The sequence below is a fragment of the Babylonia areolata genome, chromosome 5 (assembly GCF_041734735.1).
Source record: "Babylonia areolata isolate BAREFJ2019XMU chromosome 5, ASM4173473v1, whole genome shotgun sequence".
NCBI classification, from domain to species: Eukaryota; Metazoa; Mollusca; class Gastropoda; order Neogastropoda; family Buccinidae; genus Babylonia; species Babylonia areolata.
Window position 1 is genome coordinate 3,713,639 of NC_134880.1, and position 15,721 is coordinate 3,729,359.

A 15,721-nucleotide genomic window follows, 5' to 3' on the forward strand; every position below is an offset into this window, starting at 1 on the left:
TTAAATAAGGGTTAGGGTGGGGTAGTTAAAAGTTGCTTCATTCATCACTTTCAAAGACAACAAAGGGCAATGGAGAAAGGAGAGGTGTAGGGAGTTTGTGGGTAGCGTGGAGAACGGTGATGAAAATATCACTTGCATGTCATCGGATGCGTGGTTACACGAACCACAAAGTACACAATGTGCACTCTATGACGCCAAGTAAACAATGATTTATTTGGATAATGTTTTGATTTTTCAGTGAAAACTTCAAGCTGCCATCTGAGAGTTACCTTCTGGACATAGTGGATGGTCTGTTTCCAATTGGACACTGTCTGGTCCTGGTGGCTGTCCCTGCCACAGCTACACAAAGATGTGCACTGCAAGTTGGCCTTTTTGCATTTGCACCATCCTCTGAACACTAGTGTGCAGGAGCAATATATCAGTTCACACCAAGTTTCTTGAGACAGAGTGGACCACATAGATCACCATGTCTTTCCTCTTCTTTTTGCTATCCCCACCATTCTATCTCCAGTTGTAAGTACTCTCCCTGGTGAACTGTCCTCTGTATATGTTGTTCAAAAGCTGCTGATGCGGGCGGGGTATTTTCCAAAGTTTTCTCTTCTTTTTAGCGAACAGAGGCTATCTGACCTGGCTGACGTCACGCAGCTCGCTCAGTCGATCAAACAGCATGGCAACAAACTGCTCAGTGATGCACATCAGGGACTCAGAGAGTCTGGTTATGCGTCATCATTAGGAAAGCATCAGTAGTTTGCTTACAAACAGTCCGTCTGTTTTATGCTTTTCTTTTGCCTCTACCAACAAACAAAGCCGTGTGATACCCGCTCAACACAACAACAAAAAATTCAGTGACAGGGGCAGACAATGGGGAAGTAACAGTACTTATATATAAATATATCATAATTAAGAATAGCTGACCCCGACTTCAGCCGGGTTTTCGCGTGCTGCGTCACACCCACCCATACCCACATCACACACACACACACACACACACATATATATATATATATATATATATATATGTGTGTGTGTGTGTGTGTGTGTGTGTGTGTGTGTGTGTGCGCGCGCGCGCGCGCGCGCGTGTGTGTAAATGTGATACTTGTCGCCACTCAACTGAAACCCCAAGTTTTAGTTTCTCCCTGGGACGGAAGGAAATGGAAAATCAGACAACATATCACATGTGATACCCCAAATGTAATGTGTGTGGTGATTTGTACAACTTACAATAAGTGGTATGTAGGTCATACAAAGAACATTAAAGCACAAATCGGATGCAAAACTGAAGAAATCGAGAAAGTGTGGTGTTGCTGCCCATGTCTTTGAATGTAATCACCCTGAGGATCCAGAACCATCTTTTCTGAAAATCATCCCAGTTGAGTTTCAGTTTCAGTTTCAGTAGCTCAAGGAGGCGTCACTGCGTTCGGACAAATCCATATACGCTACACCACATCTGCCAAGCAGATGCCTGATCAACAGCGTAACCCAATGCGCTTAGTCAGGCCTTAAGAAAAAAAAAGAAAAAGAAAAAAAAAGGTGAATAAATAATAGATAAAAAAACAAACAAAAAACCCCCCAACAAAACAACTACTACCACTACTAATAATATGTATAAGGCGCAAAAACGTGATGAAGTCAACAATAAGCGTGCATAAATAAAAAAATAAATATTATAATATAAAAAAGTAATAATAATAATAATAATAAAAGACAACAATAATGATAAATACGCAAATAAATGTAAAACATGGAGACACACATTCACACATACACCCACATATGCATAACAGATATGAAAGCACAGTCAAATACACATAAACGTACGTGAGCCCCAACACACACACACACACACACATCAACCATCCCAGTTGAGAGTGTGGACAGTGATGAGAGACTTCTCCCTCGTGAAAACTACTGGATGTGCAGTCTTTGAACTATCTTTAATGGACTGAATTCAAGAAAAGATATACAAACTATCAACAGAAAAAAATGTGATAACTGAGATGTGACAATACTTTTTAATTCATCACTCTCACTCACTCAGGCCCATAACTACAAAGTAGCCATTGGGGGAAGCCTGAGGACCGCAGACGCACCCTCCCTTCTCCATCTGTCTCTGTCAGCAGCCGCCGGCAGCAGCTCACGTGTGTGGAGTCCGGTCCATTGTTTGATGTTCTCATGCCAGTTCTTCCGCTGTCTTCCTCTTCTTCTCCCGCCCTCGATGGTGCCTTGCATGATTGTTTTGGACAGACTGGTGTGTCGAGTGTTGTGCCCAAACCATATCAGCTTGCGTCTCTTCACAGTTGAAAGGAGAGGTTCCTGAGGTCCAGCAAGGTTCTCAATTCTGCTCCGTACATATTCATTGGTTCTGTGCTCGATCCAGGAAATTTAAAGGAGCTTCCTCAGGCATTTGTTCTCGAAGGCATGGATCTTCCTTTCAGTTTCGGCCGTCAGTGTCCATGCCTCGCAACCATACAGCACAATGGAGACTACCAGGGCTTTGTTGAGTTTGAATTTTGTGGAGAATCGGATGTTACTTTTCCACACTCTGTTCAGTTTGGTCATGGCTGCAGTGGCTGTGCCAGTGCGAATTTTTATTTCTGCTTTGCTGATTCCATCTTTTGTCAGAGTTGCTCCTAGATATTTGAAGTTTCCGACATCTTCCAGTTGTTCTCCGTTCATGAAAATAGTGGCAAGGTCCATGTTCACGCTGTTTACCATGGTTTGATTTCTCTGTGCTGACCTCCATTCCGTAAGCACCCGCTCTATCAACAAGTCTGTTTTACTCAAAAACTGACACGGAGCTTTTACATTTATGCTGTTGAAAACATATTAGTCAATGTGAAGGTTGTGTGTGTGTGTGTGTGTTATGTGGTGTGTGTGTGCGTTCAGTGTGTGCGTTCAGTGTGTGTGTGTGTGTGTGTGTGTGTGTGAGTGTATGCATGCGATTGTGCATGTGTGTGGCCATGTGTGATGCTTTTATCTTACATTTGTCATTCTTACCGAGTATATTTCTGCCCCCATGTGTATGTTAACATTGACAATTACCGCTTTTCTGCTGTCCGTCTCTTTGCCCGCTCCACTTCGCCTTCCCCTCCCCACCCCACCCCCTTTTCACTTTGATATGTTTCCCATCCGCCCCAGTGATGGTGTAGGTTGGTTGACCGAGTTGTTTTAAGTCCGGCCCACTTCCCCACCGCCTACCTCACGCCCCCACACTCCAGCAGCCCCCATCCCCCTCAAAGGTACTGGGAGTGATGATGGTGTGCAGGGAGGGGGTGGCAGTGTGAGTTGAATTCTGTAATTGTTTTGCATGCAGCATGTTTTTATATAACCTGCCCAGTTTTACCTGAATTTTACTCACTGGTTGCTGTTCAATCAGCCTGTACAGGTAGAGCTTTCATTTCTGTCCCCTTGCCTGAAGAAGCTGTTTTTACAGCGAAAATTTGCTGCTTAAAAAAAACGTTATAAAGAAGACATGCACAGCCTGCTGTTGTCGATATCACACACACACACACACACACATATATATATATATATATATCATACGTATCTAGTAAAAGAGACACAGAGAGAGACAGACAGACAGAGACAGAGACAGCGATTGATCCAAATAAAAGTTTTGCTCACCTTCTCTGAAACAACTTTTTCGAAATGAAGTCGTGTGCAGCAAACATCTTTAGGAGCCCGCATTGATCGGCATTTCATTGTTTCACGATCATAATACTGATCTTCTATAGATTTTTCTCTCGACTTTCCCTCCAGCCTAACAAACTCGTAACATGGCTTTTAAAAGAAATGAAATACCTCTGTTTTAAAGAACATGTTGATTTCTTGCAATCTGACAACTGTGGCATCTTATCTTCTGAATTACGTCAATGTCGTGAAAGTATTTCTGTTTGAGGTGACTTGCAGTTTGTTGGATGATATGGTGGTTCAAATGATAGCTCACAATAGTGCTCATTTGTTCAAACCCATTTTCCATGGGACTTTGGCCTCAAACTGAATAGATTCAATTAAATTCTTTGTCTGTCTGTCTCTCTCCTACTGTCTGTCTCTCTCTCTCATCAAAACAAAATAAATGTAACAAATTGGGAGGCTCAGACTGAGAACACTTGGACTGAATGCCAACAGAAGATGGTTCAATTCAGACGTAGAAACATCTCCTTGCCCAATGTGTTGCGAAAGCCTAGAAGATGATTATCTTTTCATATTTAATTTCAAAAGATACGAAGAACTGCAAAAAAAAAAACCAAAAAAACAACCCAAAAAAACTGTACTCTTTTCAGTACAGCTTCAGCTCAGAGAAAAGATTTGTTCGGCATGCTGATGACAGAAAATGAAGATGTGATACTTTCACTTGCAAAATATGTATTCGAGGCAGTAAATATACACAAAAGTGTACTATCGATCCAAATACTCATTAATCAGTTAAAAATATTATGAGGAAGAAAAGCATAGATAAAAAGGAAGGGTTATTACTTGGATGGTTAATTTAGACAACGTGTTCGTACTGATGTGTTTTGATGTTACATGCTTATAAATTATCACACACACACACACACACACACACATATATATATATATATATATGTCATAATTATGGTTTAATATGTACTTTGTTATGTGTTCGTATTGATATGGTGTGTTTCAGTGCTACATGCTTATATAATCATTATATGATTTATATGCACTTACTTTTTTGTATACTGTCCAAACCTTGGAGAAGAACGACCGATAAAAAAGGCACCCCCCGCCCTCCTCCCTTCTGTCACGTGGACTTTTTAAGCTACTGACATAAAGTGCCAGAGTGTCGCTTATCTCTTATCAGTTTAATCTACTCGAAATCTGTTGTTGGTTTTTTTTTTTCTGTTCCATTTTACCTGTTTTGCGCAATTTTTGTTTTGATAGATATTTACTGTGTCACTTGAGCTTTACAGCCAGTGACATTAAACATTTCAGTGTTCAGTTCAGCTCTCTCTCCCCCCCTCTCTCTCCCCTCTCTCTCTCCCCCCCCCTCTCTCTCTCTCCCCCCCCTCTCTCTCTCTCCCCACCTTCAGATAACTGCACTGGTTCCACTCGCTCTCGCTGATGCTCCCAGTCCTGCCCAGACCCATGGCGGGCATGAAGCCGATGGTGAAGGCGGACACGAAGACGCTGGCGCTGATGACCATCGGGTAGAAATCCGTGAAGAACACTCGCTCGTAAACGAATGGGAAGACGATCTTGAAGTAGCGGTCTGAAGTCATCAGGGTGACGAACAGAGCCGAGCACAGGAAGCTGCTTTGGAAGAAGCAGATCTGTGCAGAGAACAAAGGACGTGCTTCTAAAGAAGCAGATTTATGCAGAGAACAAAGGTGGTGCTTCTGAAGAAGCAGATCTGTGCAGAGAACAAAGGACGTGCTTCTAAAGAAGCAGATTTATGCAGAGAACAAAGGTGGTGCTTCTGAAGAAGCAGATCTGTGCAGAAAACAAAGGACGTGCTTCTAAAGAAGCAGATTTATGCAGAGAACAAAGGTGGTGCTTCTGAAGAAGCAGATCTGTGCAGAAAACAAAGGTGGTGCTTCTGAAGAAGCAGATCTGTGCAGAGAACAAAGGTGGTGCTTCTGAAGAAGCAGATCTGTGCAGAGAACAAAGGTGGTGCTTCTGAAGAAGCAGATCTGTGCAGAAAACAAAGGTGGTGCTTCTGAAGAAGCAGATCTGTGCAGAGAACAAAGGTGGTGCTTCTGAAGAAGTAGATCTGTGCAGAGAACAAAGGTGGTACTTCTGAAGAAGCAGATTTATGCAGAGAATAAAGGTGGTGAATAAGAAGAAACACTTGTGCAGAGAATATAGGTAGTTAATAAAAAGAAGCAGAACTGTGCAGAAAAAAACACATTTAAGGAATTAAAAAAATGAAGACAGGACGAAGACCAATTCCTACAAAGGCACTGACACACACACACACACACACACACACAACAACAACACAGTCTCTTCTCTCTCTCTCTCACATACAACACCACAGACACACAACAACACACGCACACACACACACACACGCACACGCAGAACCCTCCACACACACACACACACACATACATACACAACCCCCTACCACCCACTAACTCTCCACTCAAACACACACACACACACACACACTTACCTGCAAAATACATAAGGCCCAACTAGGGTCTAGGAAAATATCAATAATGCTGGCGATCAAGGATAAGCCACTCAATAGTTCCGATATGGACAATCCGATCACAAACATATCCGCTCCATGTGCGCGTGAGGGACCGCGTCTACACACACACACACACACACACACACGAGCGCGCAAGCACACACACACACATTCATGTGCGCGCGTACAAACACACACAACCACACACATCCACACACACACAACCACACACATATATAACCACATACATACACGTGCACAAACACACACACACACACACAAACACAATTATGCGAAGAAAGATGAATGATCCGATGAGTGATCCGACAGGCCCTTATGCACACATTTACAGACAGCTAATATAATCTGTCACGTATACATGCACGTGCGCGCACACACACACACACACACACACACCTGCGCGCGCGCGTGCACACACACACAACCATACACATGTATAGCCACACACATACGCACGAGCACACACACACACACACACACACACAACCATACACATGTATAGCCACACACATACGCACGAGCTCACACACACACACACACACACACACACGCTCCCCGGTCGGCTTCCGCACTGTTGAAATCGCGGATTTAAGTTCGTTCCTGCCAAACGCTGTCTGAAAGTAGATACATCAGCCGGGTGCGTACAGCTGAACTGAGCAAACACGTTCTTAGATCTACCAATGTCTTGCCAGACACTGCCTTTGCCGTCAGTCCAATCGGAGATTAGAAAAGAGAGATAAACCACTTGCAGAAATTGCTGAAGCCAGGCAGCCTGCGCCGCGACACGCATTCATTATTCATGAGCTGCCTTTGCCCCGCCCAAACGAAAGGAAAGCGTCAGTCGAACGCAGTCTCCTGAGTGATTTTATAATTTGGATTACACCTTTTTTCCCTTTTCTGTTTGCTTCATCCCACGCAGATGTCACTCAATTTTGTTGTGAATAACATTCCTAAATATTTATATGTATTGGTTACTTTTATTTCCCTATCACCACAGCACCATTTTTCACGAGTCGAAAGATGACCTCCATTGCGGAAAACTATAATATTGGTCTTATCGAGAGTCACTGTTTGTTGTAGTCTGTCTGTTTCTTGCTTAAGGGCATTTAATTGATTTTGTAACCCTATGGGTGTGTCAGACAAGAGAACAACATCATCAGCAAATAGCATTAAGAGCAAATCTGTTGCGCCAGGTATCATTTGTATTCCATGTCTCCCCTTCTTTGATAACTCCACTGCCAATTCACCGATGAAACAGGAAAACAGCTGTGTGCTTGGCATACAACCTTGTTTAACCCCTCTTGGACACTGAAAAAAGACTGAATAAATACCTTTGTCAAGAACACATACAAGTACAGAATCGTAGATGCTTTTAACAGCCATGTAAAACTCCCGAGAGAGAGAGACAGAGACAGAGACTTAGAGAGAGAGATAGAGCACAATACAACGGTCTGCTCGGGCAACATGAAGCGTTCGTATATATATGAATTATATATATGATTATGTACATATAGATAGATTTAGATTTACATGCTGATAGATCTATATGAAATTATGTATATATGTATTCATGTATGTATGTATAGACAGATGTTAGAAGAGAGACAGAGCTGAATATGTGTTTTATGTTTTGATTTTTTTTTTTTTTTTTTGAAGAAATGGTGATGTAAACCAGAAAGTGTGAAGAAAAAGTAGCGTTACGAAAACGCAGTTCAATAATTTATAACTGTCTCTCTCATGTGCAACATTGCGCTGGGGGAGGGGGGGGGGGGGAGTTGGTGGTGGGGGGAGCTGCTTTATTTTCTTTTTATATTATCTATATTCAAGCAGATGCAAACGTGCTAAAAACCAAAGCAAAAATGAATCGGTTTTCATTGTATACAGCGAATCTTACTACACGTGGGAAATTCCAGGCGTAACTTAACTTTCGCTTTACTGCAGCTGAACCGTCAGAACCGACCAGTTTCCTTCAGGTGGGGAAGGAGAGGGTGATTTACCCCCACCCTTCCGCACTGCGTGTGTGCCCCAAAACGGCTTCAGCACTGTTATAGACAGTAATAAGGGGCCTGCCGCGAGTGGTTTATCTCTCTTTTCTAATCTCCGGTCCAATGCAGTGCTCCTCAAGCCAAGGAAGGTCACGTGACTTGGTTTGCATTTTCATTATTACTATTAGTAGTAGTAGTAGTGTAGGGACTGGCAGGTCATCTGCCTAGACCTCTCGGCCTTTTTAATGTCCCCATCGAATGTCCATCTCTTTCTTTTTATTCTATTTATTTATTTTCTTCTTTTGTTTCTTGCTGTTGGGCGGGATACGCAAGTACGCTTCTGCAAAAACTTTCATTCATCATAACCAAAACATTTTTCTTTTAAGATGGTATTGGTGTCAAGGAGATTTTTTTAAAGTGTTTGTATTTGGCAAGTTTAATTTCGGTTGGTAATGCATTCCATATTTGTACATTTCGGTTAGCCATTGAATTTTTTCTAATGTTGGTGTCGCGGTGTTTTAAACAAATTTTCTTGTATCATCCTAATCCGACATTCTAAAGATATGTTTTGCATTTACATCATTTATGTTATTTAATATCTAATAAGTTTCGATCAAATCTCCCCTTAATCTTCTACCTTTCAGTGAGTGTAGACTTAAGTATGTTCGTCTTTGTTGATAATTCATATTCTTGCATTCTTTCAGTTGCCTTTCTTTTAGACCCTTTCTATTCTATGATTGCCTTTAAAGGTATGGGTGCCACACAGTCTTACTTTTATCATTTTTGTTCTGTCCAGTTTTGAATTTAATTAGGAGACAAAAGAAGTGGATCTGTAAGATGTTGTGTGCGTGTGGGATTTTGTATGCAGAAATGGAGTTCATCAAATATTTTAAGACCCGATTCGCCATGTTGCTGATCATGTTGCAGCAGTGATATACCTCGTCTATGCGCTGACAGTTATCATCAGAAACCATGAATGCACTAACTTTTGGTGGTTTGCTCGGAAATCACAATAAACGTCACAAAACACATTTAATGCAGCCAGCTAACAGCTACAATTTCGCACAAGTTAAAGTCCTCATCTGTCAGGGAGGAAAAGCCATCATGAGTGAATGGGAGAGGGATCAACAATACTGTATTGTGTCTGTTTCGTCCGCACAGATCAAAATTTACATCTGGAACTGTGACCGTTACCAGCATGATCATGATATACTGATTACAAAGAAACAAAAACAAACAAACAAACAAAACAAAAACAACCCCCCCCCCCCCCCAGAAATTGACAACTCACCTGATCAATAAAGCGTACACAACAAACACATTTAACAAAGTCGACACGATACCAGCGCAAAAATTGAAAAAGGTAAGCACGTATTCAAATGTTTCGTAGGGATCGTCAAGAGCAACCGTCCTCATTTTGTTGACAGGGGTTCAGATACATCACAGTCTGACTGCTTGGAACTATAAACAGACGAAAAAAAACAAGAAGCTCTTGTCAAGATGACTTTATCCAAAGCGTAGAAAGGAAGTGGCGATTACCATGACGTAATGTGTTACTCACGACATCTTCACTGAAAATGACGTAACACAACGACCCCCCAGAGACGGGAGAAATCAAGATCTGCCAAAGGAACAAATCCTTGAGAATTTGAATTTTATTGAGTGGTGAGGAAGAGGGTGGTGTGTGTGTGTGTGTGTGTGTGTGTGTGTGTGTGTGTGTGTGAGGGGAAGGGGTGGGGGGAGAGTTTCCGACGAAATCCGTCACCGAAATTACCCGGGAAATCAGAAAAGAAAAGGACAATTGCATTCCCAGTTGCCAGAGTAATGAAATTATTTCCACGTTGTTGTTTTTTTTTTTTAGAAAATATTTTGCTTTGGTTGTTTTTTTTCTTCTTCTTATACTCGTGTGTGTGTGTGTGTGTGTGTGTGTGTGTGTGTGTGTGTGTGTGTGTGTGTGTTCGTTATTAAAAAAAAAACCCCAAACTTTAACGTTCTGCAACAGTTAATGCAAGAGGGACATGAACCAAACTTAGCAGGTCGGTACATACAAATAAGACATTGAAAGTCATCCCATTTATAATGACATAGAAACCACATGCGATGTCAAAGGTCAAGCAAAATAGAAAAAAAACAAACAAAACAAAACAAAACAACAACAACAAACAAACAAACAAAAAAAACCGAGATAGAAACCATATCTCACTTCTCGTCTGGCACAGCTACTGGTCATGGGTACAGTATTATCCCTTACGAAGTTCAAAATCAGAGGTTAAAGGTTAAGGTCGCAAAATAGCATTGGATATTGACAGGAAAATAGTCTTTTGCAAGGGAGAGAAGGTCTTTGCCGTAAATCCCCAACTGGACTGGTCTTTGGTGACTAAGCCAAATGTGTATAATTATGATAATATCACCTTCTTTACCGTTTTCTTCTGTGAGTATCTTTACCCCTGCATCAGTTCTGCCCTGTGGCCATTCCCGCCAATGTCTTCCAAGAGTGGTGGAAGTCATTGTGCTGAAGGGATGTTTGAGGATTTTCTTCCTATTCTTTCGTTTCTTTCAGGTCTTGTACCTTGCATGCAATATGTATTGTATCTTCTGCTTTTCCCATGCATATCTTCCTCGTCCTAGATGGCTGCCTTCTGGCTCTTTAACAGCATCATGCAATGGGTTTTGAGGGTTTTCTGATGCTCTGAAATAGACCTTAACTTGTTCTAACTTGTGTCTGGCCTGTACTGAATGAAGGTCAAGCAGGTATCACATGGTCTTGGTAGGTGTGTCTCTCGTTTTTCCGAGGATAAGTTTAATAGCTTCGTTTTGAATTCTTTCTAACTTTAGGAGGCTGCTTTGAGAAGGTGGTGTTAGTCCTGATCCATAGTCAATCACACTGAGAACGAGTGATTTGTATAGCCGGAAGATGAGGTGTTGTTCGATGCCTTTGGGTACCATTGCCTTGAGAATGAAAGACCCTTTTTGCATATCAAAATGGTGATTTTTGTGTGTGTTCTGAACGTCAGTGTTCTGTCAGACTGTGTTCCTTATTTCTAGGAAGCGTAGTGTAGACAATCAGTGTTGTCAATCTGAATTCCGTCCAATGAGACAGCTGGTGGTGATGTGCTCGCAGTTTTCTTGTTGAAAGCACATTCGAACGTTTGGGCTTTCGCTGGATTGATGGAAGATCTATGTCATTGTACCACTGGGCCTACATTGTGTACAGAGAGATTAATATATATATATATATATATATATATATATATATATATATATATAGAGAGAGAGAGAGAGAGAGAGAGAGAGAGAGAGAGAGAGAGAGAGAGAGAGAGAGAGAGAAAATTCAGAACTCAAAACGTTTTTATTTAAGGATTAAGATTTTAGGCATAGCCTATTCTTCCAATCTGTCCTTGCTAATCTACATCTATTACAAATAGCACACACATAAATGAAGGGAAAAGGTATTCATGCAGAAGGACATACATTATGAAGAAAACAACCCAGTGAGAGAGAGAGAGACAGAGACAGAGAGAGACAGACAGACAGACAGAGACAGAGACAGAGGCACAGAGAGAGGAAAAGACACTGACAGACAGTCCTTGTTCATTTCTCCCCTTTCAAACACAATTGTAGACAGGAAAAAAAGAGGAAATAACAACAACAACAAAACTACAAAAAAACACACAAAACAAACATACACAAGAAACACAAAGAAACAACACGTCACTGGTACTTTTTTGGGGCCAAATTCAGTTTCGTGAACATTTCCATTTATTCCCCCACATAAGCAAAATAAAACAAAATAAACAACACTGACAAAAACCAAGACATGGCTGGCGCGTTCAGAGAGATCGCCGCCCGCAAGGCCCGTGTTGTGTTCAGGGTGTCTCCTGCAAGCTGTAGAAGCTGAGGGCTCCAGCGTAACTGCTGACAGCGACCACTGTCTTCTGGTTCTGGTCGTCAATGACCCTGGAAGCATAATGCAATGCAATGCTATTCTATGCGAAACGATCCGATCCGATCCGACACGACACGACACGATATGATACGATACTATACGACACGACACGATACGGTACGATACGATGTGACGTGATGCAGTAAGACACGTTACGATTCACTGCAATATAATCCATTTGTGATCACTGTTGTGTGATGATGCGTCGCTCTATCCTAGCCCGTGCTGAAGAGGTCGAACGGTGGAAAACGATCCACACGATATACCTGTTTGTGCACACTGCCATGTTCTTTCTCTGACCAATTTCCCATGAAATCATAAAACATATAACAATGAGTATGCTCCAGTTCAATTATCCGGAGGGTTTTGTGTTCTCTTTGGATAAAAAAAAAGTTGTGTCAAGTTCCCCCCCTCCCCATCCCCTCTCTCTCTCACTCTCTCAAGCAGTAATGGTCCTTGCGCACACTGAAATGACGTTCTGACATTGTGTGTGTGTGTGTGTGTGTGTGTGTGTGTGTGTCTGTCTCTCACTCTCTCTCACTCTCTCCCTCCCTCTCTCTCTTTCACTCTCTCTCAGTCTCTCTCTTTCTTTCAATCCCCACCCCTCCTCTCTCTCATCTCTCTTTCTCTCTCAACCTTCCCCCCAGGTCTCTCTCAGTCCACTTACTCTCGCTTTCAACCTCCCCCTCTCCCTCGCTCTCCCCCCTACCCCCCTCCACCCCCCTCTCTCTCTCACTCTCTCAAGCAGTAATGGTCCTTGCGCACACTGAAATGACGTTCTGACATTGTGTGTGTGTGTGTGTGTGTGTGTGTGTGTGTGTGTGTGTGTGAGCGCGCGATTTCCTCTTTAGAAGCTCTCTCTCTCTCATGATCCGTATGTCTTTCTCTTTATGCCTCTGCATATCTGTCCCCATTCCTCTCTCTCCAGTAGCAATCTTCGCTACACAGCCTGCAGTAAACGGGAATCACGTACATAGCTGCACGAATGAAATGCTCTTCACCATTCTCGAGACCAGCAAGGAAAAGCTCCTTCCCACTCTCTCCAGACCAGCAATGTAAAGCTCCTTTCCACTCTCTTGAGTCCAGCAATGAAAAGCTCCTTCCCACTCTCTCGAGACCAGCAATGAAAAGCTCCTTTCCACTCTCTTGAGACCAGCAATGAAAAGCTCCCTCCTACTCTCTCGAGACCAGCATTGAAAAGCTCCTTCCCACTCTCTCCAGACCAGCATTGAAAAGCTCCTTTCCACTCTCTTGAGACCAGTGACGTAAAGCTCCTTCCCACTCTCTTGAGACCAGCAATTAAAAGCTCCTTTCCACTCTCTCCAGACCAGCAATGGAAATTTCCTTCTCACTCTCTCGAGACCAGCAATTAAAAGCTCCTTTCCACTCTCTCCAGACCAGCAATGGAAATTTCCTTCTCACTCTCTCGAGACCAGCAATGAAAAGCTCCTTTCCACTCTCTTGAGACCAGTGATGAAAGACTTTTCACCATTCACAAGGTTTATTTCTCTTATTGTCACGTCACATATTAAGACGATGAATGTAGAGTCTACACAAATGAATTCACATTTTGTAATAACAAATACAGCAGATAAAAGAGACTGGATTAAGGAGGAAAAAAAAGGGGTGAGGTGTGGGGGGTTGGGAGTTTGGGTGGTGGGTGGGGTGGGGGGTGGGTCGGGGCGAAGCAGCACGGATGGAGGGGGGGGGGGGGGGGAAGAAAACAACAACAGCAACAACCACAACAAGGAAACAAAGAAAAAAAAAATAACAGAAAGGGAGGCAAACTGGTGTTTTGGGGGTAGGGGCTGGAGGGGTGGGGGGGGGGCGGGTTGGTTGAAGCAGCACACTCACAAGAGGTCAGTAATGTACGGCTCCCCCACAGCGTCATCGCTCCTGGCGTAAGCCTCGTTCCAGGACAAGCCCGGCTGACCGCGGCGGACAAAGTCTTGGAAGGCGACCACGGGGCCGGAAGTGACGGAGTAGGTGTACAGCCCTCCCACCACCCCGTTGGCCACCACAAGCACCTGTGTCCCGTTGAAGTCGGCTACCGCAATAGCTGATGGCGTGGGACCCTAGAAAAACAAAACAAAACAACAACAACAAAAAAATTACAACAACAACAACAACACACACAAGAAAAAAAAATTAAAAAAAAAAAAATAAAAAAAAAAGAAGAAGAAGAAGAAAACACACACATACACACAACTTCTCTTTTACGAAGTCCTTTAAGTAATTTCCTGTAATTGTATTTAGAATTTGTTTTTCAAATTTCACCTTCATTTCACCCTCATTTGCCCAGTTTCCCCCAACCTACCATTCATTCACATCTCCCACCCCTTCTAACCGATAATACTCAAATGTATTCATAAATACTTTAACAAAATGTCTTCAATCACCGATATGTCTGACGGGAAATTAAACAAAATTCCTCCTCCTTCCTCCACACACACACACACACACACACACGCGCGCGCGCGCGCGCGCACATAAAAACCACTGATGCGACACATTTGTCTGTAATTATGGAAATAGGAGCTGTCGGACTGAATTGCAGTGGGACACTTGTGTTGCGTTGCGTTTTGTTGCGTTGTGTTGTATTGCGTTGCGTTGCGTTGCACTTTGTTGTGTTGTGTTTTATCGTATTATGTTTTGTCACAGCAGATTTCTCTGTGAAGTTCGGGCTGTTCTTCCCAGTACAGTGCACGCTGGCTAAGTGCAGCACATGCCTTTTTGTGTAAGTGTTTTTTTGTTTTTTTTTTCTAATTATCAAACTGGATATTTCAGTAGAGCCTTTGCCAGGAACACTGCTGTTGCCGTGGGTTTTTTAACGTGCGCTAAATGCATGCCGCCGTACACAGGCCCTCGGATTATCGTCTCATCAGAATGACTAGCACCCTGACAAATACTCAAGATCTAGTTGAGGGGGCAGTACAATTCACGGTCCCCGCGTATGGCACCAGGGAACAGTTGACACCCACTTCTTAGTTGATCGCTGTACCACGAGGCTGCCACTCCAATGTGTGTGTGTGTGTGTGTGTGTGTGTGGAGAGAGAGAGAGAGAGAGAGAGAGAGAGAGAGAGAGAGATTGCAGTGGGGCTTATCGTGCACACCAGACTGTATTACAATGGGACTATCGGGCTGTACTGTCTTGTGATGGGACATATCGGGCAGTACTGTCTTGTGATGGGATATATGGGGCTGTACTGTCTTGTGATGGGACATATCGGGCTGTATTGACTTGTGATGGGACATATCAGGCTGTACTGTCTTGTGATGGGATATATCGGGCTGTATTGTCTTGTGATGGGACATATCGGACTGCGCTCTCTTGTGATGGGACATATCGTACTGTATTGTCTTGTGATGGGACATATCGGGCTGTACTGTCTTGTGATGGGACATATCGGGCTGTACTGTCTTGTGATGGGACATATCGGACTGTGTTGTCTTGTGATGGGACATATCGGGCTGTACTGTCTTGTGATGGGACATATCGGGCTGTACTGTCTTGTGATGGGACATATCGGGCTGTATTGACTTGTGATGGGATATATTGGGCTGTGTTGTCAGTACCCACACATACGCATACCATACACACACACCACA

General features: G+C 43.0%; 1 protein-coding gene across 1 annotated transcript in view; it reads right to left on the reverse strand.

Moving 5' to 3' along the window:
• Window positions 1-12,032: 12,032 nt before the first annotated feature.
• The window catches only part of LOC143282561 (uncharacterized), a 21,770-nt gene continuing 18,081 nt past the window's right edge, over window positions 12,033-15,721 (reverse strand). Inside the window, exons 10-11 of the mRNA XM_076588249.1 lie at window positions 13,967-14,187; window positions 12,033-12,123 (exon numbers count right to left, since the gene is read on the reverse strand). Of these exons, the coding sequence (XP_076444364.1) occupies window positions 12,033-12,123; window positions 13,967-14,187 (312 nt within the window). The remainder of the gene's footprint in view (window positions 12,124-13,966; window positions 14,188-15,721) is intronic.